The 27,988-nt window shown below is 40.7% G+C and overlaps 1 protein-coding gene across 5 annotated transcripts in view; it reads left to right on the forward strand.

Moving 5' to 3' along the window:
• RASGEF1B (RasGEF domain family, member 1B) overlaps positions 1 to 27,988 on the forward strand; it is a 507,272-nt gene that overhangs the window by 454,623 nt on the left and 24,661 nt on the right. For 4 of the 5 annotated variants that reach the window (XM_012724270.1, XM_012724271.1, XM_012724272.1 and 1 more), the window contains one exon: positions 27,796 to 27,978. In XM_012724270.1, coding sequence (XP_012579724.1) covers positions 27,796 to 27,978 — 183 coding nt within the window. Of the gene's footprint in view, positions 1 to 15,866; positions 15,927 to 27,795; positions 27,979 to 27,988 lie in introns of those variants that run through there. The other variant, XM_004681181.2, reaches the window with a different exon arrangement.

Here is a 27,988-nt window from a genome sequence, read left to right on the forward strand (position 1 = left end):
TTACAGTATATTACTTGTTTTGTTAAAGCACTCTTTTTTAATTAAAAGTCATAGTATTTTCAAAATGTTTTTCTTTCCTGTCTTTTCTACTTTTGTGATTGCCACTCTTTTACATCTTTTCTTTTTCTTTTTCTTTTATCCTTTCTCTTAAATGGATATGGGTAAAGGTGTAAAAGGTGAAAAATAACAAGGCCAATAGCTGTCATTATTTACTAAGTGCTGGGGTAAACTCTTTGCATTATTTCACTAAGGCTTTAGAGAAATCTGTTACCTGATTTTACAGTGAGGATTGATGCTTAGAAATTTTAAACAGCTAAAGGTTTCTTTATTTGTAATCCCAAATCTAAGGTCATTTCCTCAGGAACCTCCTTCTACTAGGACTTACAAATTTTTACCTGCTTTTATAATCTTAGAACACCTGGTCCCTTTCTTCACTCTTCTTGTGAAAGTTTGTAGTTTCACATTTAATTTAATTATTTCTCCCACATGAATTTGAGTTCCAAGACAGCAGAAGCCCATCTATTTTTGGTATTATTATACTGGCTACTTAGTAGGGTTTAATACATGTTGAATGAATGAATGATTGAATCACTTAATGAATACTTAAGTCCTTACCTGTCCACTTCTGAGTTTGCATTTACTTTAGGGAGCAATATTGCTTTCTAAATGTAGTCTGAGGTGACAGAAATGCAAAGTGTTACATAATGTCAAACACTGGGTAACTGAATTGGTTAGGTTTGACCCCCAAGTTCCATCAGTTTTAGCTATTTGATCTTGGACAAATAACATAACCTCTCTGTGTCTCACTTTTCTCATATGCAAAATGGAGATAATAATAGCATCCACCTCCTATTCCAAAGAGTCAACGAATATGTAAATTCTCAGAACAGTGCCTGGTATTTAGAAAGTTTCTGCTTGTGCTATTGTCATTGCTGAGGAACTTAATACAGAAAAATAAAACACCCCAGGTTAATTTCACTCAAAGACTCTATTGTGATCATGTTTGTTCATTAACTCAAAACATCTATGCTGATTCATCTTAAAGGAGCATGCTAAATATGTTCATGTTAGAGACGTCACCCCAGGTTTTTTGTGCTCAAACAGAAAGCACACAATATGAGACCATTAAGAGATTTTTCACTAATCTTTCACTCTGCAAGTTCAGAAAGGAAATACTTCATGAAGAGGAATTATTTGTAAATTTTGAATGTATTCATAAATCGTCTTGAAAAATATCTAACTCTCTCCCATTGGATCTATTTTCTCTAACAATCCTTATCAGTAATTTTGGGGTGAGACCAAGTAGTAAAGGACCTGACCCAGAGAGTGATAAGAGCAATTTACTTAACTTCTCACGGTCTCCTTTTAGTCATTTGTAAAGATGAGATGAATTCTCTATGAAGCATATTATGGAATCATTTTTTTCTTTCTCTGTCTTATCTGTTTATACCTATATTGTAACACTGAGATTTTCAACTTCCGAAGTCTTTCATAGTTACTGTATTGTTTCGTTACCAACATCAAAATGGTGAGGTATTCCAGTTAGCCTCTATCACTCCAATCCCAGATAAGGATATTGGCCACCACAGGAAGAAGCTATGTGATTTGGCAGGCAACATTGCCCCTAGACACAGATATGTTTTACTGTGATCTGTTAGACTTTGTGGCACCCTATTGCATGCATGGCACTGGGCAGAGTGCTGTGGTTAAGCACTAGTTCCACATTTTTTTGTACTGGAATACACATGCAAAGATAAAAGCAAACTGAAAGGAATAGACTTGAAGAGCCAAGTAAGTATGCCACACTTCCTTTCATGGTACGGAGTTTTCATCTCACGGTCAGAAAAGAAAGGATTCACTTTTTCTCTTATGTAAAATTTCCCTATTATTGAAGAGATAGCTCCAGCTCTTGAGATTCCATGGAGAGCTCCATGGGAGAAGATCAGTTTTATTTTGCCATCACTACTCCAATCTATGTGGGCACTAGGCTTAGTTAGGATGACTGGTTTGCACTCTAGTATGTTTTTAAGTATAATCTAAAACTGGAATTATATATTTTTTTAATTTATGCCTACAGAAGTGGGGTACAGGACAGAGGTAGGGACGGGTGAGATGCTTCACCAGAGACAGTGTGGGAAGCAAATAGGCAGATTGACGAAATATGCTGCTGAGGGGAGCGGCGGGTGAGACAGGAGAGGTCTGCGGTGCCATGTGGATCACCTCCCAGCTGGGGACTGGAACTCACATTGAAGCAGCTGTGGCTAGCTTGCAGTGCTATGTCCTAACCTGTTCTGTAGAACAACACAAATCCAGATTGAAAATTATCTTCCTGAGCTTTATTTATCTCAGGAAGTTTTTCTTATACGTACGTCAAGGTTTAGGTCTGGGGATGTGGGAAGTACATAAAGTTTCTCTTTTGTTTTGTTTATTTAAAGATTTATTTATTTATGCATACAGAACTGGGGTACAGGCCAGAGGTGCAGGGGCAGTGAGAGGATTCACCACAGACAGAGTAGGGAGCAGAAAAGGCCGACTAAGGAAGTACACTGCTGAGGGGAGCAGCGGGCGGGTCAGGAGAGGTCTGCTGTGCCATGTGGTCACCTTTGGAGTGGGCGGGGATGAAACTCATGCTGAAGTGGCTTTAGCTTCTTAGTGCTGTGCTTTAACCCGCGACGCCACCAGGGGGGCCCTTCTACTTCATTTTTAGTGAAATTGAGAAATCTGGAAATCCATGAGAGTAAGGACTAAAAGAATAGTATTACCAAAAAATGCCTTTCCAAGGACTTTCCACAGAGCTTTAACAGGATACTTAGGTTTTTTTTTTTTTTTTAATAAGTCATGTATTCTCATAGTTCTAGCATGATAAAATATGAAAAGCTGTCTTGAAATGTTTCCTTCCCTTGTCTCCTTGTCTTTTATCTATTTAGTTCTCATCTCCTCTCCTAAATAGCTAACCAGTTCCTTGTTCATCTGCCCAAAGATACTTAGATAAAAGTAGAATAGTACAATAACATGTTTCTTCTTGTTTTCTTCTTTTCTATGAATTGTAGCATATACTACAAAATAGTCTGTGCTTTTTATTTTAGTTTAGTTTATTTACGAAACAGTGTAGTGCTCTTTTTTTTATATTTAAGAAATGTTTAATTTATGAATCCATGGACAGATTTAGTTGTTTCTAACATTTTACCAGAGGAAATGAATAAATTTCCTTAGATGTTAATTGACATAATGAGTAGCAGTTGTGTGTAGGATCCTTTTTCTTAGCATCCTTGAGGCACAATGGGTTAAAGACCAACACTATGAAGCTATCCGAAGCCATGCAGCATGAGTTCGATCCCTGGCCAGGGAGGTGACCCACATGGCCTGGCAGACCTCTCCTGACCTGCCCACTGCTCCCCTCAGTAGTGTATTTCAGTAGATTTGCCTGGTCTGCTCCTCACTTTATCTCTGGTGAATCCTCTTACCCCTACCCCTGAACCTTTGGACTATACCCCAGTTCTTATGTGCATAAATAAATAAATCTTTAAAAAAATAAAAACAAAAGGTATATGCATTTGTAATTGTCTTCAAGAGTGGATTTTTGATGAGTTAACGAAAAGATATCTCAGGATAGTTTTAAATTATGTTTTGTTAATGAGTGAGATTGAGGATTTTTCATCTGTATAAAAGTTTTAACATCCTTTGCTAATTTTCTGCTGGACTGTTGATAATACCCATTTAATAGAAGTACAATACATACACATATATCTTTTATTTTCTAAGCCTTCCATGGGAATAGGATTCTTTTTTTAGAACTTGGCTATTCTGATCATTTTTGTATTAGTCCCAGGTGGTTAGTTTTAACAAACCCTAACTAATCATACATCTTATTCATTAGTTCTTAAGATTTGACCAAAGTTGCATTTGAACAATTAGAAACATAACTATATCTAAAGGCCTTCTCTTTCTAGGCATGCCTCCACATGGTGGAAATGTATTTGGTATATTTGAAAGAAACAACAATTAAATTTACCAGAAAGTCCCAGTCTTTCTCTGTAACTAATTTTAGAATCATTTTACCAGCCCTTACAATAAAAACTGATCATGTGAAAAGAAGAAAAGGTGAAATTGTCTGCATAACTGTTAATGTAACACTAGAATTAGTGATTGCTTGCTGCTTTTTCTTCTTTTTGCTTCTCATAGAAGTTTAAACATTATTCTTTTTTCAATTCATATATAGTTCTCAGAAATTTGAAAAATTTGAAAAACTATTGGCATCATAGTAGACATTGAGAAATAAAAGGAGAAGCTAGAGTATGAAAGGAGAATGAGATTTCCTATGTGTTGACTATTAATTAAGCAACTAATTAATTAATTCAGCATGTATTATTAAGCAGTGATTGTGAACCAGACATGCTCCAGAACACAGCACATGTAGCTGTAAATAAGGAGGGTGCCCCCCAGCCTTCTCAAAGCTTGTTTGCTAAACGAGTCACGCTTAATCCTGAATACAATGAGAACCACCTGGGGAAGCTTTCTGAAAATACCAATGTCTGGGCCAAGACAAGAGGCTCTAGGAGCACAACTCAAGAATAAATATTTTTATTGATAGAACTCCCCTGATGATTTCTCATGAAGTCTGAGGCGAAAACCATTGGTCTAGCCTGGAGGTAGAGATGAAACCACAATATATTTTGAAGAGGAAGTGGTAGTGGAAAATTTGATGTGATGTAACATGAACTATTAGTGTGTACTTTGAAATGTTATTGCCAAATTGTTTAACTTAAAAGTATTAAAGCCTTCAGACCTAGATTCCAATTATAGATAACGTAGAAGACAGAAAAAGTTACATGGCCCCTTGAAGAAAAATATAGGGAAATCCAGAAAGTGATACCTTCTCCAAGTCAAATGGATCTAGTTTCTTCAAAAAAGGCACAGAAATTAAAATCTCAGTGCTATCAAGCTACCCCCAGCCACTGCTGCATGAGGTCCATCCTGGCCAGGGAGCTGATCCATATGGTACAGCAGACCTCTCCTCCCTCTCCCACTTCTCCCTTCAGCAGTCTGATCACTAGATCCACCTGTTCTGCTCCCCATTCTATTTCTGGTGAATCCTCGCAGCCCTTACACTTCTGGCCTACACCCCAGTTCTTGTATGCATAAATAAATGAAATAAAAATCTTACACACATATATATATGTGTGTGTGTGTGTGTGTATGTATATACACATAGGTATACACACACACACTATATATATATATATATATATATATATATATATACACACACACACATTTATACACATACACACACATTTTTTGTATCCTGGCTCAAAAATTCTTGGGGATAACTTTTAGGGGTGATTTCAGAAATTAAAATACTTAAATGTATGTTGGAAATTAGATAATATTAGGTATATAATTGTTTTTTCTATGTAAAGAATGTCATTTTAAGGAGATATATGCTAAAGTATGTAAGAGTGTTAGGATCTTTCAAATGGTTTTTAACCCAAAATGAAACTACCATATAATTGATATGGTAGTTTCATTCATACTTTGTAAAGGAGTAAGGATGTGAATAAGGATGATAATTGTATTCAGTTAGCTAGTCTATACCATTTGAGTTCTGGCTTCCAAGTAGTGTGCTCATACTATGACATACATATTATTATGGTTTAACTTCATTTTTAAAATAGGCAACATTTTAAATATGTTACAAATAAGAAAACTGACGCTTGTAATAATGAAAGGATTTGTTCAAGTTCACAGGAGCCAGACTTGAACCAAGCTTCCTGTTCCTTTTGAGTGATCTCGATGGTTATGCAGCATTGTCCCACCCCCAACCTATAATGGCAACTTCTTATGTGGTTAAGAGGATGAAACCACAATATATTTGGTCCCACCCCCACAGGCTTTGGATTTACTTCGGTTATGAGGCAAATCCACTTAATGTTTATGTGTCTGCTCTAAGGACTGTGTCCTTGTCATACAAAGATGAGAATCTTTGGAACCAGGCCATCTGGGTCCAGTCTTCGCTGTCCTTTATTAGAATCTTGTTCTTCAGTAATCTTTAAAAACTTCCCTGGGGCATCATTTTCCTCTTCTGAAGATGGGGCTAACCTGAAATATTTTATATTTTTATGATCACCATGCAGATTTAATAAATATATATAGAAAGTATTTAGTACATTCCTGGTATGTAGTGATTGCTTCATAAATGTTAGCCACCCACAACCCCTACTCCCACTGTTTTGTAACTATCCAAGGCCATGTAGATTCAGTGTTGGTTCTAGCAGTTTGCAGGAAGATTCCAGAGCCCTTGGGCATCATTTTCATGGGTTTTAATGGTAAGCAGGGGAAACAAACCAGCAGGAAGACAGCAGTTGGTGTCCACTGCGAATCTCTGTATGCTCCTTCCTCTGAGTGTTCTCTGACGTGTCTCGTGGTCTCTTCCTCTCATAGCTGTCACTAGTAGCCATTCCACTCTACTGTCTCTAAATAACATCGCCCTTCTAACCCTGACCTGAGGCATCAGGTGTGCACATTGCACGTGTATGCATGCACATATCCATGCTCAGGTGTCCATAGTCAGGCACGCCTGCCCCACACCCACTCACCCTCTACATTAATGAGATCAAAGCCACAGGTTATAGCTACAGAGGGCAATGGTCCTGATCAACTTCATTTACCCTACACCCACCCTCATCTTCTCTCAAATTTATTTGGATTACCACATGTGAGTCTGAACTATACAAAAAGCATGTTGGTGCGCATAGTCATCACCAATGCTGAATCCTTCAGTCATGTCCATTGACTGTCAACTCAACATCTGGGATCATACTTTGAATACCTCAATTAGGATTTAAAGATATGTGTATCAGGCCCTCCCTGGTGGTACAGAGGATTAAAGCTCAGCACTGCAAGCTAACCACAGTTGCTTCAGTGTGAGTTTGATCCCCCAGCTCTGCAGGTGACCCACATGGCACAGCAGACCTCTCCTGACCCGCCCACTGCTCCCCTCAGCAGTGTACTTCGTTGATATGCTTACTCTGTTCCCCACTCTGTCTCAGGTGAAGGCTCTTACCGCCCCTGCCTCTCTAGCCTGTACTCTAGTTCTGTATGCAGAAATAAATAAATCTTTAAATATATAGATATGTGTGTGTATTGATTCAATAATATGATAGCCATTGTGATTTAATTCTTAAAACTTTATCAGATACTAAAAATTATCTCTAGGAATTTAAAATTGGTATTTTCAACAGGTTTCTAAAACTCACACATAAACAGTTGTTAGTAAACTATTTCAGGGCTATGAAATTTGTTTCCAGTTAAATAGACTAGAATGAGAAAAGTCACAGAGCTGGAAACAGAATTTTTCTAGAGGCAGGAAGTCCACTCACTTGGCTTATTGTATATGTAAAAGCATACATAAGAGATAAGGTTAGAAAGTTCTGTTGAGACACCCATTGCCTCAATATAGCGAGCAACTCTCAGCTGTGGAGCAAGTGTGCTGTCAAAGTTCCTGTCATACTTCATATCATGGATAGTCTGGCAGTGTAGTGCACATGTATCTGTGTGTGTCTTGTGGGAGTGTGGGTAGGCAGTCAGGTAGGTGCTCATTTTCAAGCTCTGAATTCAGTGGAACCAGAAATGACAGGGAAGCTAAGGAGAATTTTGAGGTAGACAATGAGAGGTTGTAACTAGATGTAGATAAAGTTGGATAAAGATGCCACGAAGGCTCTGGGGCCTCAAGCCTGGTGATTGGGAAAATAAAGCCACCATGACCAGAAATGAGAAAGTCAGAAGGGGAGGTGAGAAATTTCCTAATAGCAGTGAGGAGTTAGTTAGACCTCTGCCTTCCTTTATTAGTTGCATCACCACCCATCCTTGCAGGCCCACCAGGGTAAAGCTGAAGGCTCAAAGGTAGGGAATTAATCTCTCTTCACCTAAGGTGGTAGAGCATGTAACATTTTATGAGCCAATAAATTAGCACAGAGCAAAGGAAAGGGCTTCAAGAATCTCTCTGTTTTTATTTTATAGGGACAACATATATTGTGGGCATGTTGGTAGTCATTCACAAGGCATATTTTTCTTGGAGCCCATAGTGAAGACCGGTTCAGAATAGCCCGATCCTAAACTTACAGGTGTTTATGGCCGTTAGGGTCATCACTTCATCTGCTTTATAGAAAGGCTGTTGAAAATAAGGAGACTGAATATTGCAGACAAAATAAGTTTCAAGGAGCTACAGAGTAGATGAAAAGGTAGCAATATTTTCACTCATGTATTTATTCAGTTGATACTGAGTACCTAAAAAGGCTTTTAAAATATGGGTATTAAGCACCTACTAAATACCAAGCATTTTGTGAGCATTGAGGTTGTAGATGAGGGCTTTGGTACTGTATACTTTTTTCCTGGCTGGTCTACAAAAATTCTTATTCTAAACCTATTTTTTTTAAATATTTATTTATTCATACAGAACTGGGGTACAGGCCAGAGATGCAGAGGGTGAGAGGATTCACCAGGGACAGAGTGGGGAGCAGAACAGGCAGATGGATGAAGTACACTGCTGAGGGGAGCAGCAGGTGGGTCAGGAGAGGTCTGCCGCGCCATGTGGGTCAGCTCTGGGGAAGGTGGGGATCGAACCCCTACGAAAGTGGCTTTAGCTTCTTAGTGCAGTGCTTTAACTCGCTGCGCCACCAGGGAGGGCCCTAAACCTATTTTTAATGGAAGTACAGAAACAGAAAAATAAGATAATTTCAGAGAGTGACAATATCCTCCTAAAGTCTTCTTGAGGTACCTCTTTATTCCTAAAAATGACCTAAGACTAACATGTCCTCATAAAGCCCCTCCTTGGGTCTTGCTTGAAGAGAAGCCTCCTCAGCGCCTTGCTGAACAGAGCCCCCAGCTGTTCTCCATCCCAGTAATGATCACCAACTGCAGTGATTGTTTTTCTGTCCCCTTGTTTAATGTCTGTCTTTCCCAATGCATGGTAACCCCCTGACAGCAGGAATCTCATCTATTTTGTTCACATGGGGTTCCCAATGCTTTTTCCAGGACTTGGCCCACAGAATCTTCTTAGTAAATAGCTGTAAAAATAGGTTAAACAACCACTCTGTTTTGTTTGGAGCTGCGGGGTTGCCCATGCCAGAGGCCCTTCAATGCTATAACCCAGGTAGTCATGGGCAAATCAGCGTGGGTGGTCACCAAATATGGAATTCATCTCCCTTGCATAAGAAATTAGGCTTCCAAATAGACCTTCCACCATCAAAGTTGAATCTCAAGTCTCAAAGTGGGACCTAGAGCAGAGGTGTTACTTATGATACATGAAGTTGCAGCCACTGCCTCTAGTGTAGACTGAGCCTCATGGAAAAGTAGAAGCAGGTGCCCATGGACTCCTTCAAGCACTGCTTTCACTACCATAAAGCAGACATAGAACTTCAGGGAAGGACATGCCTATGATCATAAAGTCAGAGTCTACCACATCAGGGCCTCCTCAAGTCTCTTGGCTGACTACTATGGTAATTCGTTTAAACACTAACAATGAAAACAATCTTAACATGAAGAAATACTTGATAACTCGAAGATACCTCTGAAATCATATGATCCCATTATATGTGTTCTGTAATTGGATTAGTTGAGGAAAGTAAGAATTTGAGATGCTAACTTCTTCAGTGGAGAACCAAGTTCTGTATGATACTGTTTATTTGTTACACTAACCAGGGTTCCATTGAAATGGTGGCTGTTTTTACTCTACAGGTGAGAGAGAGTCTCTTTCATTGTTGCTTTCAATTGGCAGCCCTGATTTGCATTTCCTCACTCATTTTACGTGGGCTAGAACAAGTTCTGCTAGCCTTTTTGCATATTAGTCTTTCAATATACTATTTGCTTCTCCCTAAAAGAACTTCTGTTTGACAAGTTCAGGTATTCCCTCTTCCCTGGGTTGTTTGGATTGGGGAGTGGATTGATCACTACAACATTTGGAGTGTAGATTGCAGATCTGAAAATAAGAGAAGAAATTAAAACCTAAAGACTACTGTAGAAATGCTTGAAGGCTAAAAGACATCTTGTCATTGAAGATGTTTCTGGATTTTATGTCATTGTGATAGGATGTTTAAATTATTGGTCTAGCAATATATATGGATCATTTTTCTCATGAATGAAAGGAAAGACAGATCAAAATTCATATTAATTTTTTAAAAAGATTTATTTGTTTATTCATACAGAGCTGGGGTACAGGCCATAGATGCAGGGGCAGTGAGAGGATTCACCAGAGACAGAGTGGGGAGCAGAACAGGCAGATTGATGAAGTACAGTGTTGAGGGGAGCAGCGGGCAAAACAGAAGAGATCTGCTGTGCCATATGGATCTCCTCTGGGGCAGGCGGGGATCGAACTCATGCTGAAGTTGCTTTAGCTTCTTAGTGCTGTGCTTTAACCCGCTGCGCCACCAGGGAGGGCCTAACAAACTTTTTTTAAGAGATACTCTCTTTCAGGGCATTAAACAACTATCCATACCAGATCATTCCTCATCTTTTTCTATTCTTTCCAAACACTACCTCTGCACACAACAGCCATGTCCTTCACTCTACCTACTCATCCAAACACCTCTCCAAGCACGCACCCTGACTCAGCAGACCTTCAGAGAATGCATGCCACCCCCAGGGAGCTGTGTCCAGACATTCCACCTCCATTCCCTTCAGTTCTTGACCACTCTTCAGAGACAGCTAATGGGAGACAATTACTTGGATAATTATAGATTCTAAAATTATCACTAGTTAATTCCAGGTCCTGGCAACGTTAATCATATACTAGTGGTGTTACCATGTTGGAGATTTGACATTAAAGCAGGTTTCAGTCAAGACTCAAAGCTCTTTTGTCTGTTTATTCATAATGCACACCAGAGAAGGAATAATTACATCAAAAAGCAAGAGAGGGGTTAATTTTGATAAACTGTGTGAGATGTATAACATTATAAACACATTTCTCACATTATAATTTTGTATAGTGGAACCAGATAACAGTCTCTGGAGTTTTAACTCATAGTTACTTTTTATAAATATGATCTATTAGCAAGCAGGAAAAGGTGACATAACTTTACTGACATATAGTATCTTATAAGCTTTAATTTAGAAATTTATGCATAACAGCTGTAAAAAAAGATCAAATTTTCATTATGGAAGACTTTTATTTTTTGAAGAAACAAATATATATTTAAGTTTCTGGCTATATATACATAATATGTATGTGTGTGTTTGTATAAACACCTCTGTCCCATCCACAAATGACAATAGCAAATATTTTATCATATCTGCTTTCTGTCTTTCTGAAAGAAACCAAGCTCTACACACCAAGTTGAAGTTCCCTTGGTCTCCTATTCCCACTCCCACATCAGCTAGACAGCCTCCCAGAGAAATAGCTGTTCTCTCTAATCTACTAAAGAATACAACTAAACTAGATCTACTTCATTTTTTACACATTTAGCATTGTTTTTCCATAATGATATATACATATTGTACAGAAATGCTAGCTTCACTACAGAAACAATGACTGTCCTTATGTCAGAAGGAATGTTTGGACAGTTTACAAAATTAAACTTTATAGAATCACCCAGATATCACAGCTGTGCTTTCCTGTTTTGAAAAGTTTATATAGTTTTATGAAACCAATTACTTCACTATATGAAGAAGAAAACACCTTGGATATATGTTTTTATTTTGACAATAGCAAATGTTGATTAGAGAAGCTTCTTTTGACTACATAATATTTTAAATACACTTTATGAGGTGTGGTTGATGGCCTAGACTTTAGCTAATGATAAAGCAAACAACACATTTACTATTTTACTTTTTTGAATTATAAATAGGGTTAATGTTACTGGCATTGCTTAGAAAATTCTAATATTAGGCACTAGCAACATGTAAAGAACTCTCTTATTTTGTCAAGAAGTAGTTATTTTTATTTTATAGGAAACATTTGTCATTGATATTTGAAAAGAAACTGAACTTCATGTCAAAAAAACTCAACAGGCTCATGCTTGAAGGAATAATTGGGAAATAAAATGCAGTATTTGAAATATTGAGCTTATCATTTGTGCTCTTTGACTTATACAGCTTGGCTATTATCTTGTTGGATGACCTTGCAGAGATCATTTAATCTCTCTAGGATTCAATTTCGTTTTCTCAAAAATGCTCTGGTTGCTGACATGGAGGTGGGAAAGACAAAAAGAAATGATTATTAGTATTTTTCCCAACTCTAAAATTTTATTATTCTATTACTCATTTTCACTTTCTCCCTTCCCACTCAGTGTTCTGGGATATAGATTGGTAGTTAGTCAAAACTAAGGGTAATTAGCCAAAACTAAGGCATTCTTCTGGCAAAATAATTAGATTTAGTATTAAAAGCTACAAAGACTTGAGCTACAAAAGACTTGAAATGAAAAAATCCTTTCTTAATTTATGGTGAAATCAACTCATTTGCAAGAAGCCAGACAAAAACTGCTCCAAAGAGACATAAAAAATACAAGAGTATTTACTCTTCACTATATAGATTTTATAGGATTTTCTAAATAAATTCATGTTAAATATAGTTCTACTCAAACATCAATACAGCTGATCAAAATTATGCTGATTTAAGGTTATGAAATGGCTTTGGCATGTGCAGTATTTTAACCAATGAGGATGATCTGGCAGTCTCATGACCTTGTAATTATGGTAAACCATAAGTCCTATCATTTCTAAATAGCAGTAATTTTCCTTTGTAAGGGTAAATAAGAATTGGAAAATAAGTGAAATTATTGTAATGAAAAAATAATAAATTTGTTTTTCAGCAACTTTTGTCCCCTGTAAATGAAGATAGAGTAATTTTTTTTAACATTTTCTTAGGAGAATTTAAAAAAATTAACTGTATCTGTTGTGGAATTTCCCCTGGAGTCCATAAATACTTCTATACAACTTTAAAGTCTGGGAGATAAAAATGACAGTGATAAAGATATATGGCATGACATCCCTAAAATTATCTTTTTTAGTCAATTCCCTTCTATTTAGGAATATCTTAGCAAATTTATTTATTTATTTAAAGATTTTATTTATTTTGCATGTCAGAACTAGGCTATACGCAAGAGGGGTGGTAGGTGAGAGGATTCACCAGAGGCAGAGTAGGGAGCAGACAGGTGGAATGACTGAAATACACTGCTGAGGGGAGCAGCAGGTGAGACAGGTGAGACAGGAGAGGTCTGCTGCACCATGCGGTGGGTTAGGTAGCTACCCGGCTGGGGGTGAACTCAGGTCTTGGCAGTGGTAGCACTGAGACTTAACCTCTGTGCCACCAGGGAGGTCCACCATATCAAATTTAAATGAGTGGTTTTCTATAATATTTGTAGTGATCTCAGGAAAAGAAAATATACTTTCTGCAATGGCCTCTGGAACACATACTGGAAATTATTATAAAGCTGACTGCCCCTGTTCTCTGTCATACAAGGACATTCCTTGACTTCTCTATTTTTCATAGTTTCTTTTTGACTCTAGTGGCTCAACTCTTATCAATGTAAATGTTGATAAGCTCAATAATAACAGTCAAATTGATGCTAAAGTTCTGCTAAGGATTTCCTTATTTAAGTAAGAGTCTTTTTAAAAAAAAAAAGATTTATTTATTTATACATACAGGAACCAGGCTACAAGCCAGAGGTGGGCGTGAAAGGATTCACCAGAGACAGAGTGGGGAGCAGAACAGGCAGATCCTCACTGGTGAGGAGAGCAGTGGGTGAGACAGGAGAGGTCTGCTGTGACAGGTGGTCAGCTCCTTGGTAGGCATCAAACTCATGCTGCAGTGGCTGTGGACAGCTTCATGGTGCTGCTCCAGTTGTGCCAACAGGGAGGGTCCAAGAATTGTCATTTTTATTGAGTTTCTGCTATCTAGCAATATGTTACATGGTGGCAACTCCTATGGTGGAAACAATAATAAAGAGGGAAAGAACAATATGGAGTGGATGTCACTGCAGGTTTGGGGGGGGGGGCGCGGCGTGCAAGATAGCTACTCTGAGGACCCATGTCATTAATTCTTTATCTTCGCCATACTCTTGAAGCAATTACTTTTATACATTATGATTGCTAACTTTCAGATGGTCAAAGTAGGCCCCAAAGTCCTATAATGTGATAACTGGCTAATGGTAAAGCAGGGTTAGGATTGGTGGATTAGGATTTGGGTGAGGTGGCTCCTCTGGCAGATAGGGAGATGGGAGGAATCCTGGAGGGGGGTTACTAGGGAGGGAGGCAGGGAGGAGGTTTGGTAAAACCTTGGATTAATAGTGTCAAGTGTCATAGTATCCATTTTATATTTCAAGCAACTAAATATTTTTTGGTAGAGAAAATCTTTAAAAGTAAAATTTTCTGGGTTGGTGGATTTACTAAAAATGATTACTAAAAATGGGTAGTTCAAATATTTGCATAAATAAATCCTGATTTAGTCCACCCCTTATAATATTTATCTACAGAACCAGGAACCTCACAATTTTAAGTGATTAACACAATTTTGTTTGTCATTGAGCTAAGGTTCTTTGACTCTGCTTGGCTAACCCACCAAGCGCTCTGAAAGTTTGGTTCTGCTTTGAACTGCATACTCAGCTAGGTGAGAGTGGGCTACTGGGCCAGGGGAAAACCATTTGCAGAAGGGAAGGATGGGAGTGTAACTAGAGGAAAAGGTGTGTGAAGAAGCACAGGTGAAAATGAAGGAGAATCAGCTGAGAACAGGCAAGGTCAACTTCACCATGATTATTTCTACTGCAGGAAGAAGGAGAAAGGAGGATGGAGCAGGGACAAAAAGGACTCTTCTGAGTTATCCTAATTATAGTCCTGTAGGACAGGCATGAATATTGTAGTTTTAGAGTTGGAAAAACTGAATCTCAGAAAAATTACTCATTCAAGGTCATGTAGCAGACAAGAAAGCCTATTGAGGCTTTAAGTTTTTTCTTTCCACGTGCCTCTTTCTGCCCCACTGTATTCCATCGTCTTCTCTTCAGCTTCCCTTTATTTGTACAAGGGGAAGTATTGAGGGTTTTACATTTTACCCCCAAAATAGTTATTAAGTAAGGAATAATAGAGTATGTGGTTACCATGACAACACAGCCTTTCTTGAGGACCGGCCTCCCTCCTTTGCCTCCAGAATCATCTTTCACAGCACTGGTTCCTTTCTGTGTGTAACTTGTAGTGCCCGCAATTTTACATTTTGCACGAGTGGCCATTTGCTCGTTTGCGCTCCAGTAAACCTTTAAGGAGAGGGGTGCCCACTTTTGTCTGCTGTGTTCCGTGAACATTTGGCAGAGTGCTTTAACACGCAGGCTGTCGGTAAATACTTGCTGGACCAATGTGTTTTTGTGGTTTCTCTCACCTCTCTTCACAAAGTGGCATGGACAGTAGCTCATAATGATGTTAGTAGATACTGTATAACGAGTCTGGCCGGTATTTACAGGTACTACACAGGTAAATGAACACACACACACACACACACACACACACGACTGCACAAACAGCCTCGGGCAGGTGCACTCGGGAAGAATCGCCCGCCGTCGGAGAGGGCCGCGCCATCGCTGGTAAACGCCGCTGCTCCTCTGCCTCCGCAGCGTGGGCGGGCGCCGCGGCGACCGCGCACTCCAGTCCCCGCCGCCCCGGGACTTACCAGCCAGGTCCCGAGGGCTGGGGGCGGGCGCGGAGTGGGCGGTGAGCTGCGTGGTGATTGGTCGACGCAAGCCTGCGGGGCGGGGCTGGCGGCCGGGGGCGGGCGCCCGAGCGAAGGGGGTGTGCGCGGCGGCGGCTGCCGTACTTTCAGTATAAACAAGGCTCCGACTGGTTGAGCGATTATTTTTCTTCTTCCCGCGCGTTTTCACTGAGTCCTTTGGTCGTGTTTGCGGGCGCCGGACAAAAATCTGAGAAGCCGCGGATCGCGGGTTCGTCTGCAGGTGGGTTATTCCTGGCTGGGCTTTTTCCCCGAAAGGCGCCGGATTCCGCTGCGGGAAGGCTTGATGCTGCGCGCCGCGCGCTCCCAGGCCGCCTGCTCCCCCGCGAGCCGGGCGCCCCGCGAGCGCGGCTTTCAGAGTGCCCCCGGCTGCCGGCTGCCCCCGGAGACGTCCAGAGAGCCCCGGGCCGGCCAGGGCTCGCTGGCGCGGGGCGCCCCGCCAAAGGCAGTAGCCCGGAGAATCTCCCTGCTCTTTACCTGCGGGTGCCCGGGACTCCCCCACGGAGGGAACCTGAGCCAACAGGTGCAGGGCGGAGCGGTTCGGGCCCCCGGCGGGATGGATTTGCGATTTGCCTGGTTCTCTCGCCAGTGCCACAACCAGGCCTTCGGTTTTGATGTCTTGGTAGTTTTTGAGTATTTGTCTGAGTTCCAGTCATCTCTATGCTTCTTTTCTTATGTGCAGCTAGATTGTTTCCTTCTACTTCTTGGCTAGTTTGTGTGAGTGTGCCTCTGTGTGTATGTTGGGGGGAGATACTGTTTTCTTGTGTCGGGGCCAAATAATCTCCAATCTGATTGTTAGGAAGGAGCAAGGGAACAGTACTCGCCACTAACGAGGTGACTTATAATTCTTGCCTCGCTTCGTTCAACTGGCGAACTTGGTACACACCGACTCCCTTGTGTTTGCCTGGGCTCAAGTAAGTCTCCAGGTGATAATAATGTGAGTTGAGGTACCTGGGAGCCTCACTGGCAGCCAGAGGTAAGCACCTCTTTCTAGGGAACACTGGCGGCAACTTCAATGCTGTACACGAAAAAGGGGGGGATATGAGGGCTGGTGTGTGTGTGTGTGTGCGCGCGCGCGCGCGCGCGCGTGTGTGTTTGTGTGTTTTGTGTTTCAGCATACCATTTGATAGTTGCTTTCTACCTTACTCTAGCCAAATTGGTGCAGTTCAGGCAAAAGCGACGTAGCTAAGTCCTCTGTCAGTACAGAAGGTGGCACCGTGTTGTGTATAGGAGGAGATCCCTGGGCAGCGATTATCTCTCCTGAATGTAGAGTTGCCCATATTTCCCCAATGAATTCAGTAGGAATACTGTGTAGAGGTGAACATGCACAAATGTGTGTGTGTGTGCGCGTGTGTGAGTGTCCGCTAATGCGTCTCCAAGGAGTCCTTCGTCAGCACACCATGTGACTCGTCAGGAACTGCTGCTGTGCATACCTCTATATTTAGCCGTGGATGATCTCTAAGGGGTAAGGGAGGGTCTCTGAGCTGTGCATAAAGGGGAAGAATCTAGGCATCTGGGTGTTGCACTCTTGAATAATGTCTGGTACAGTCAGACTCAGATGGGATGAATTATTATACTTTCCTTCTGAAAACAGTAGCTAGAGTTCAGCATGTGATGACTGTGTCTTAATTGAAAACATAGTCTAACCATGGTAATAAGCCTGAAAAAGTAGGAGGTTTACAATTAACCGGATGGGAGGTTTGGGAGGAAAATAACTGGTCATAGGAGTTTAGAGTAGATGTAGAATGGATTTCAGAAAAGATATAAAAATAAATATTCTTGGCTGTTGAGATTTTCATAACATAAGAAAAGAAGAGTGACTAGTTTTAATAGCTATTTATTTGGGGGGGAAAGACAGTGGTTGAGTTATTGAGAACCTGGGATACTTTTGACAGAAATCAGGGTTCACAAGCAGTGCTATTAATATATTACTTTCAAGCAGATTTTCTGGCAAAATTGAGATCAGTTAATGGTTAACAAGTTTCTTCTTGGCATTCTTCCACCAAATGCAGGTCAATCCTTTGTTTTCCTAGAGGTGGCAACATCTCTGGCTACCAAGCATACTGGCCTTATACTTTCCACTTGTTTAATGGAGTGTTAAATTATTAGGATTTATTTCCCCCATGGTGCATTTTCAGTCTTGCTCCATTGTATGTACTTCACTAGATATTTTATCTGATATTACCACAGCTATTATCCAAGATCATACTTGGAATAGAGAATCACCAGAAAGTATTTTCATGTATTGTATTTTTTTCCAGCAGAGCATCCAATCAATGTAACCATAGGTGTGTTACTAAATATGAGGTATCATAACCACACATTTTAAAAATAATATTAACCAATATTGCATTATATCTTAAAATTAACTACTGGCTAGCAAAGTCCAGTAGATCCCCCCTCAATAAAAAAAAAAAACCACAAAATCAAAATTCACACCCATATTGTATAATAACTATCTAGGAAAAAGAGAGATGGTAAGACAATTGAAGGCAAGAAGCTGGGTGAGTGACTGTGCTAGTGATGGTATGTAACTTGGCACAGGATGTAAAAGGACCAGCTTGGTCTACCTTCCAGAGGCTACCTGGTAGGAGAAGCAATTTGCATGGCCCCCAAAGAGCATTTCTTTGAGAGACACAGGAAGAAGGTAGGGAGTATTTACCCTTGCTTGGGAAAAGAATCTAGCACCCCTAAAACAGGAGTTGAGAATCTTGATTCTGATGCCACACATAATAAGCGGAAAAGCCATTATAATATTTTGTGAGGTCTTGAAGAAAGATTGTACTATTGAAAATACTGCTTAAGATTTATGAGAATTCTGCTGTTAGTGGTGAATGCAGATTTTGCCTTCCTACCCCCTTCACTTTTCAAGATACTACAGTTGTCCTTTTTTGGCTATCCAATTAAATCTACAAAAATTAGATCCCCTGATTATACTAAAATGGCAGACATTAGCTTAGTGCTGTGGGCAGATTTCTACCTTGAGAATAGGGCACCTAGGATTTGATTCAATCCAAAGCCCAAACAGGTCACTTACTCTTTTTCTATATCTGGACAGTGCCTATAAATTTGACAGGATGTTGAACTAGATGACTTATGGAATCTCTTTTAGTTCTGTGATCTTTGATTTATTTTGCTGTACTGTCTTTTCATGTGCTTGCACCCTGTATTAGCAGTGGAAGAATGATGAAGTAATTGGCATTGATATTGACACAGATATTCAGTTGCTTTCTGGAAGCATAGAGATGCAGAGGAGAGTGAAGCTTGTTTTTGTTGATGAAATTTAGTAGAGATTTAATAGTTTCCTTGAACTGCTATTTTTTTGCTTTTTTCCCCTCCTACAAAATATATTACAAACTACTAGTAAGCAGGAAAATGTTTTAGCATATTAAGTCAGTATTACTATCTACAGAAATTTTAATTTCACTTTGAGCAGTCATTTTATTTCAGGTTTATATACTATAAACAAATATATATTTCAGGATATATTTACTATCTCATTTCAATTTTGCAATTAGAACATTCTGGCATGAAAGGATAAGTACATATTAGCCTGGTAAGGAAGAAGAATGCTTTACCAACTAACAGTGTGTCGCTGTTTAAAAGAGAAGAATGGATTGAGGCATAGTTTTCATGTATTTGCAGTCAAAAAAATAAAATTATACCCTCTCCCTGCTTCACTATAAAGTACAGTCAAAGATTTTACTTAGGACTAAATGTTCTCAGTATCAGGTCATTTTCCTGCTGAGATGAATTGGATTTAGAGAAATAAACTCTTCTAATAAAGGCTACTCCCCATGTGGTATTCTATAACTTGACTTGAGATCTACCATGTATGAGAGATATGGTTAATTAAATTTTAAACAAAACTTAAAATTTAGTTTCTCACTTGCACCAGCCCACAGATTTTAAGTCAGTAGTAGCTTCATGTGACTTATGGCCAGATTGAATTAGTACAGAGGAGGGACGTTTGTAATATCCCAGAAAGTTCTTCTTGACAGCACTTAATTAGATAACGTGATTTTTATTATCCAGAAGAGCACTTGTATTCCTCTGAGAAAGGAAATAATTAATTCTTACCATATAGGTGGGCACCTACGACCCAAGGACATAAGAGTCTTTGGTCAATTCGTTTAAACTGTACAGCATGAATACTGCCACTTTCCTAAATTCTGTAAAGTTCCAACATCACGAACGCCAAATTCTCATTACCATTTTTTTATCTCTTGAGCTCTGGTTGTCCTTGTGCTTTTCTAAACCAGCACTGACTGTTAATGCTGGAGCATCTACCCTTTCGCAGTCAAGGGACATGGAGCCATCTACTGTTAGAATCAGGAACTGCATGGACGTTGTAGGTTACAAAACAACTCTTAATTTAAATTGACAATATTCTGTATTCGGTTCCCACACAGAAAAGTTTTCAATGATTCCCGGGGTCCATTTCTGGTTTCCCTGTCCTGAAATGTCATTTTATGTTTTAATGAACTGCTAACACGATATTCCCCAAGACAAATGATAACAAATTTTAGCTTTTGTTTTTCTTCCAGGGAAACCAAAGATAGTAACTATTTGAGTCATAGTTCCCTTCCTCCACCAATGACTAATTACTGAAGCCTTTTAAAGTAACATCTAGGATAACTCCAGCAAAAAATGATTTATTTTCCCCCATAATCAGGATAACTTTTATCTTTGTAAAGAGAAACAGGATCATCTTTTCTCCAAAATACTGCTCCCCTCCTTGACTATGTCACTTACCAAGCATTTGGGGCTCAGTTCCAGTTCGAAAGAATGCAGTTGCCTGGGAATTAACTCACTCACTCACTCACTCACTCACGCCAAAGTGAGTTACTTCTGAGTTCTGGACTCTGTATTGTGTGTGTTCTGCACACCCCTCTCTCTTCAAGGAGATGAACTCATAGAGAAGGTGTACCATGTCTGCAGTTTCCAGACATGCTGTTACAATCTCAGCTTCTAGGACTTCCTGGCTAAGGAGCAAAATGATAAAATAATCTAGGCATTTTCAAGCCCTGCTTGGATAGTCAGAAACTTGACTTTACCTTTCACCCTAAATCCAACTAGTAACATCCACTCTTCGAGCTTGTGATCAGCTGTTGCATTATTCTCTGAGCTAGCAGTGCCGAAAAGAGTCTCAGTGGACTTGTGACAGCAATGGGGGTAGAGCTGAACTGTGAGCTCTTCCTAACTCAAATCTCTGGGGCCTTCAATGGGACTGATGAGGCCTCTCACTGAGTGCAGAGTTCTTTGGAATCTAAATGGGGATGGGGGTGGGAGGGACCAGTAATTCCAGTCCTCTCCTCCCTGAGCAAACATGCTTTCAAAGTTCAGCTGTGATAGTGCTAGAGGCCCTCCTCTACCTCAGTGGGTTTGCTTTTTTAATTAGGATACATGCCCAGCGTTCTAAGAGATGCTAAATGATAGTGATCTGTGTACAGATAATGCATTTGTTAAATACCGCACTGAGCACTCTGATGAAATAGGAATTGAAAAAGAAAACACTTAGTTTTCTTTGACGCTTACCTTTTCTATCTCATTCTCTTGAGTGTGAAAGAAATGCTGAGCTGACATTCTTTTAGAGATTTACAGAGCACCTAAGGCAGAGACTGAAGGATAGCTTCTGATTTTGCTTCTCCACCCACCTTTTCCTCAACTTCTCTTCCAATTCGAATTGTCACCTGAAACCACCTTCTCCCCTGCACCTGCCTCATCATAAATAACATTGTGCAAAAGCAGTTGCTAATTCAAACACAGTCTGCTGTTTAGAAAAAGGCAGCTTTTCATCTGGTGCTTTAGTGGGTTTGAAACCATTAGGCATGCTTTTCAGATCCATTCATCCCTTAAATCACCCAGGGCTGGCTTCCTTGCTGCTGGATCAATGTCAGAATTAAGTTTTTCAGGGTCTTGGAAGAACATGATATATCTTTGTGCCTGAATTAGCTGCCCCTAGAAGCTGTCTTGTCTGTCAGCCAACTTTTTGACTAACCAAATTAATTTTAAGAAAGTACATTCATCTTGTATACCTGGGTTGACTATATCTTTAAACTGCCCTTTGGGAAGTTGTCCAGGAAAACAGCAGCAACAACAGCAACCCTATAACCTGTTAGCTCAGCCTTCTTTTAGCATGGGCATTGTTTTAAAAACCAGACTCTGTTCCCCATGGTCTCATTGCCTCCTCCCCAATTCCAAGTGCTGCCTCAACTTAGGTAAAATGTCTATTTCAGTATCTACCCAACCCCAAAGAAGTCTCATTTAATAAATTCTCTAAATCTATTTGATTAGTACTACCGATAAATAAGTACTCCTGGAATTCTAGGGAGTAGACTTTAAGTCTTGAAGATGCAAGACAGGATTTCCCTCAGAACCATGCCATTTTCCTTCTTTGTGGAAGAGTCGGTAAATAATATTTAGGTGCTGTAGGCCAGCCCATGTGTTTCAGCAAGTCTTTATCCCTTGAAAGTTTGAACAAACTTGTGGGTCTATTTTTCTTAAAGCAGTGTGGGGAAAAGTTTGTGATCCCCCTAAAAAGCTAAGAGTCACTGGCCAGATAGATTGTATGCTGAGTTTTTAGAAACTGGTTCCCAGAAAAGCCAGCTGTAAGGTGAGGATTGCCTGTGAGTTAACCTGCCTTGTGCCTTCTGTCCTGCTGGTGGTGATTGGAGTCAAGTCAGCAGCTTTTTCAGGTGTTTCATATAAATCTCTTCTCCAAAGGGATTACTTTCTTTGAAGTTTGGCCTAACAGTGAATGCCAACATTTTAACTTAATGCTGTGACAGCATTAAAGAGTCAGTTTTTTGTAAACAGAATTTCTCGTAAACAGGCCCACATAGATAGGTGTGTTGCATTGGGCAAAATCTGTAGAAATGAAACATGGCAGAGAGCCAAGAAGTTAGTTCTAAACTTATGTTGGCAAGGGTAGTGAGCAAGACCTTGTAAGCATATAGGGGCCCATCGTCGAGAATGCTGTAACCATCAAAAGAGTAGAGCACCGCAGATAGGAGAAAAGCAGAACTGACTGAGATAAACAAATGAACAGAAGCTATGGGAAGGGAGCAGCCTCACAGTCAGCCCTTCGTTCACTAGGAAAACCACTAGATGATTCCTAGATTTAATCATTAGCAGGTGACTGCCCAGGAAGAAACACTTCTCAGAGTTCTCATATCCAGTACGTGGATATTTTATGGGTTTTTTTTCTTTAAGAAAGAAAAAAGATTTCTTTTTTCTTATTTACACATACAAGAACTGGAGTATAGTCCAGAGAATGTGGGAGTTAAGTGGGTTCACCAGAGACAGGGGGGAGCAGAACAGGCAGATCTACTGAAATACACTACTGAGAGGAACAGCAGGCGAGACAGGAGAGGTCTACGGTGCCATGTGGGTCAGTTCCCTAGCCAGGGATCGAACTCATGGTGTTGCAGTGGTTGCTGATAGTTTGATAAAGCTGAAACTTAGTGTCTTGTGCTACTAGGGAGGCCCTGTATGGGTTTTCTTAAGAAACAAGCCATTATTTAATCTTCTGAGCTTCACGTGTCAATTCTTGAACTACTTACCTGGACATGAAATCTGAGTAGTACTGAAAAAGTCATTTTTCATGTGGGCAATAAAAGGGAAAATATTCGCGAAAATAGAGCCACTATGTTTAGTATGTAAAAATACACTTTATGCACAGTATTGTCTGCGACATTTTGCTGACCTTTCCCTTTGTTTACCAAATACCTCTATTACACAAGGTAGTTGATCTTTCCAGTAAGTGGCTAGTGTTGCTTTTATCAGGGCCTGGAAGTAATGATGATCAGCGGTCCGTGAGGTATCTTTAGGTCATTTGTCTTAGGATCTTCATCTAGAAAATTATAAAGGACTTGTATACAGGCACACAGGTCTGTATTTCATTGATTCTGAAGTGCCATCCACCATGAGATGCTCTGTTCCTTCATACATTATAGAAAGAAGACTCAATATTTTCTTATCCCTCCACCCTTTATGAGTGCTTCTCAGTTTCAAAGATACTAAAATATAAAGAAGTGTCTGCCTAGATGGGACTGTGCTTTGATTACAGAGCCGAGAAGCCAAACTACTGCTGTTGATGGTTGCTTTTCAGTACCAGTATTTGATGGCATCAATGTATCTTTGGCGTGAGGATTAAGCAGTACATGTAAAAATCTGTGAATTCGAATAGTTTAATTTGGGACACGTTCGTAGGCTTCTCAGTTTCTGGCTAGACACTAAAAGGTCACAAAAGACCACTGCAATTTTATATGATGTCTTGTAAAAACTTTTGAGCCTGCATTCTGGAGACAGGTTTGAAATCCTGCTCTCTCTAGCTCTTATGCATTGTGTAACCCCAAGGGAGTTATTATAACAGTTCTTCGGAACCTGATTTTCCTAAGCAGGCAAAACAGTGAGAATGCCTGTCAAAAGAATGCTGGTAGCATCCAGAAAAGGCAGCCCTAGGCAGTAAACCTTAAACAGGAGTGCTGGCTTTCTCAGGGCCTCTTGCACTGGCTTCTAGGCTTTTCACAGATGAGGAGCTTGGGGGGGGGGGCAGGGAAGTACAAGACTGGAATATAGAGACCTTTTCCAGCGTGCTGGGCCCCCTCATAGAAGAATGTAAAACTACAGAAAGGAGAGGAGTTGGAAAGAGGTTGTGACAAGTAAGATCATGGTGTGCAATAGGGTTTGGAGTCTCTCAGAGTGACTCGAATCAACACTTAGTTGTGGTGAGGTCCACATTCAGCAGGGTGCTTCCAGGGAAATTAAATCAGCAGAAGGCAGAAAACCCATGACATAACACTTACTAAATTCAATTTTACGTATAATAAACTACAGCCCCAATTAACTACTTCCGTTTGGTTTCCATTGCTGTTTCCTTTTGGAGGCTGTTAAGAGGGTTTTTTTAAGTATTGATCATTTGTATCTCCTCAAAACAATCCTGTGAGTGATATGTTTCTGGGGAGTCATGCAAAAGCCTTTAAGAACTTTGCTGAAGAGAAAATTGGTGGTTATGTTATTTGAAATTTTAGAAGGGGTAAGCACGATTGGAAATCATTCCCCAGATGGTAGGGATGGGATAAGTGACTTTCTGAAGCACTTGTTGCTGTTAAGGACCAGATTAGGACTGCACTAAATCTGAGTCCTTTTCCTCTTCATGGGAGTGAATACTACTGCTTGGTGGCTTTTGTTACCGACTCCTGGAGAGGGAACTGTGAGTGGCTGGTGAGGATTCTGTGGCTCTAAGCCTACTGTGAATTAGCCCAAGGCCACAGAGGGCCAAAATTCAGGTGGTTCCATTGGGCTCACCTGGTGTGGTAGCTTTGCCACTGTATAAGCCTATCCTGGTCACTTCCCTCCCTCTTGGAGATTTATAAACAAGGAGACCAGCCTAGATTTGATGCTTGTGGGCTCCTTTGTCTTGCAGTCTTTGCTAATCATGGAGAACACTCATTGCCTCTGAGTTTCAGCCTCTGAGTCCTTCTCACCCATCCTTAACCTCTAAGAACTGCCTCTAATTGACTGAAGTTGGAATGTGAAGGAAATCTGTTTTAATGTCCTGACCAAGTGATTTCTATGATCCTTTGTGAGCTTCTAACATTTTCTGATTTTTTTTAAGTTTTTTTATTTTAAAGATTTATTTATTTATACATACAGAACTGGGGTACAGGCCAGAGGTGTGGGGGTGGTGAGAGGACAGAGTGGGGATCATGACAGGCAGATTGATGAAATACACTGCTGAGGGGAGCAGCAGGCGAGACAGGAGAGGTCTGCTGTGCCATGTGGGTCACCTCCCAGGTTGGGGATTGAAACTTGCACTGAAGCAGCTGCCATTGGCTTGCAGTGCTGCATCCTAACCTGTAGCACCACCAGGGAGGGCCAGCATTTTCTGATTTTATTAAATTCCTAAATCCCGAACTACCATCTTCTAAGTACTTTATTAGGATTGTTCATTTCAGTAGCAAAAAGAAGCCAGAGGAAATGCCATGAGTCTTGACAGGAGGAAAAAAACCTCCAAGAGCATGATGTAGTTAATCTTCTCACCCTATACTGTATACAGGGAAGGTGGTAAAACTAGGCACAGGCAATCAGACCCAAAGGGACGGTGTCTTCTGGGGCATCCCAGAGCAACTTTTCACCTCAGGTCTGGACTTCCCAGTCTAAGGTCATTTTGAGTTTCTCAGGCATTTATTTCCTCCCCAGCAAGGATAGCCCCATTTGCGTAGATTATATCTCACAAGAAACATGGTCACAGAAAACAGGAATTTGAAGAGATCAGGAACATACTTTGTCTATTGTCTTATAAAACGTGAACATTGAGTAATTTATTGCACTGTGGTTCCTATGTGTGAGGTCTTGCGCACTAAATGCTTACATTCTGTCACTCCAATTTTTTTGACCTTACAACCGTGTCCCGCTAAGCATGAGGCACAGCCATGGGAATCCTGGTCATGACAGATCTCCCAGCAGTCACTTTCCTTTCGTCTGTGGCTTTTTTCATGGTGTCTTTTAAATTCCCCCTCAGCAGGGCTTTATGGAGGGACAGAAGTACAAAGAGCGGAAGCTTTATTTCAGTTCCTCTTTCTTGATGCCCCCTTCCCTGAATGTCAGCTTCACCTGCCAGGTGGACCTGATATGGATGTCATTTTTTCCATCCCTCCACCAGCCTGACCACCCCCTCCTGAGGCCCATTCATACGTCATGGTGCTGAGGCCTGGTAGTAGGAGCTGGACCATTTGTGCCTGCAGTGACTTACTGCCTCAGAGGAGGGCTCCACACCCCTCCCTTGTTTGGATGTAAATCTCTCTTGGCCTCTTGAAAGGAAAGATTAGCTCAGGTTGTGTGTCCTCCTGCTGCAGTTTGGCTACTCCCTTGTTTGCTGTCTGAGCCCCTCCACAGGGGCAGCTCCCGAATGCCTCCATTGTCCAAACCTGCCAGAATTCAGGAGCCTGTTTTCAGAGCCTGGCAGAGCTCTGTCCCAAGGAACCCAAATCCTAACTTCATAGCCTCCGGCTTCTGCTGAGTACTCTTGGCAAGGACTTGTGTGAGCCGCCAAGCACACAAATGGAGGAACTCACACTGCTCCTCTTCCCCAAGTTAAATGCTGCCTCAGCCTGTTTGTTGCCTGAGAACTGAGGTTTAATCAAGCCCCCACACTCCAGAAACGTTGGATACAGAGGGAGGTGGTGCAGACTTACAGCATCCGATCTTCCAGTAAAAGCTGAGACATCAGCATTCAATGTCTTGATGCATGTGTCCACGTGTACACACTCGTGTGCACACACACTCACTGTGGATTTTAATTCTAGGCCTCATTTACAACTCCTGTTTTGGCTGTCTTCTAATATGTTCACTGCTAGTTGGATATTTTTTAAGTGTTACCTAATCTTTTCCACCACTTTGAAGACTTCCACATTTCTACCTTGGGCTCAGTGGGATAAAGCAATTCAAAGCCCAGTTTTTCTCCCCCTGCCCCCCACTCCTTTCACAACCAAATGTGAAGGAGTGATAACAAAATATGGCAGCCAGGAACTTGACCTGGAGTCCAGATTAGATCCTTCCATCTAAGCGTTTTATGATATTTAGTTGAATGATATAGTTTCTTTAAAGTAGGCATACATGTGGCCCTCCCTGGTGGCGCAGCTAGTTAAAGCACCGCACTAAGGAGCTAAAGCCACTTCCACATGAGTTCGATTCCCGCCTGCCCCGGAGGTGACCACATGGTGTGGCAGACCTCTCCTGACCCGCCCGCTGCTCCCCTCAGCAGTGTACTTTGTCAATCTGCCTGTTCTGCTCCCCACTCTGTCTCTGGTGAAGCCTCTCGCCACCCCTGAGCCTCTGGCCTGTACCCCATTTCTGTATGCACAAATAAATAAATCTTAAAAAAAAAAAAAAGTAGGCATACATGTGCTACTAAAGAGCAATTTAGTCCTTGATGGATTCATATGGTATCAGAAACTAACCTTTTTTTTAAAACTGCCTTTTCCCTCATTACTATTAAAGTTCACTGTTTATGAAAGTCTGGTTTCCTGTTTGGATTGCATCCTGCTAACACTGTTTTCTCTCTCTCTTTTTTAAATTTATTTTAGGAAAGCATGCCTCAGACTCCTCCCTTTTCAGCAATGTTTGATAGCAGCGGTTACAACCGAAACCTGTATCAGTCTGCAGAGGACAGCTGTGGAGGGTTGTATTACCATGACAACAACCTCCTCTCCGGATCCTTGGAAGCACTCATCCAGCACTTAGTACCTAATGTGGATTACTACCCGGATGTAGGTGTTC

The sequence above is a fragment of the Condylura cristata genome, unplaced genomic scaffold, assembly GCF_000260355.1.
Source record: "Condylura cristata isolate star-nosed mole 26May11 unplaced genomic scaffold, ConCri1.0 scaffold00012, whole genome shotgun sequence".
In the NCBI taxonomy this organism is placed as follows: Eukaryota; Metazoa; Chordata; class Mammalia; order Eulipotyphla; family Talpidae; genus Condylura; species Condylura cristata.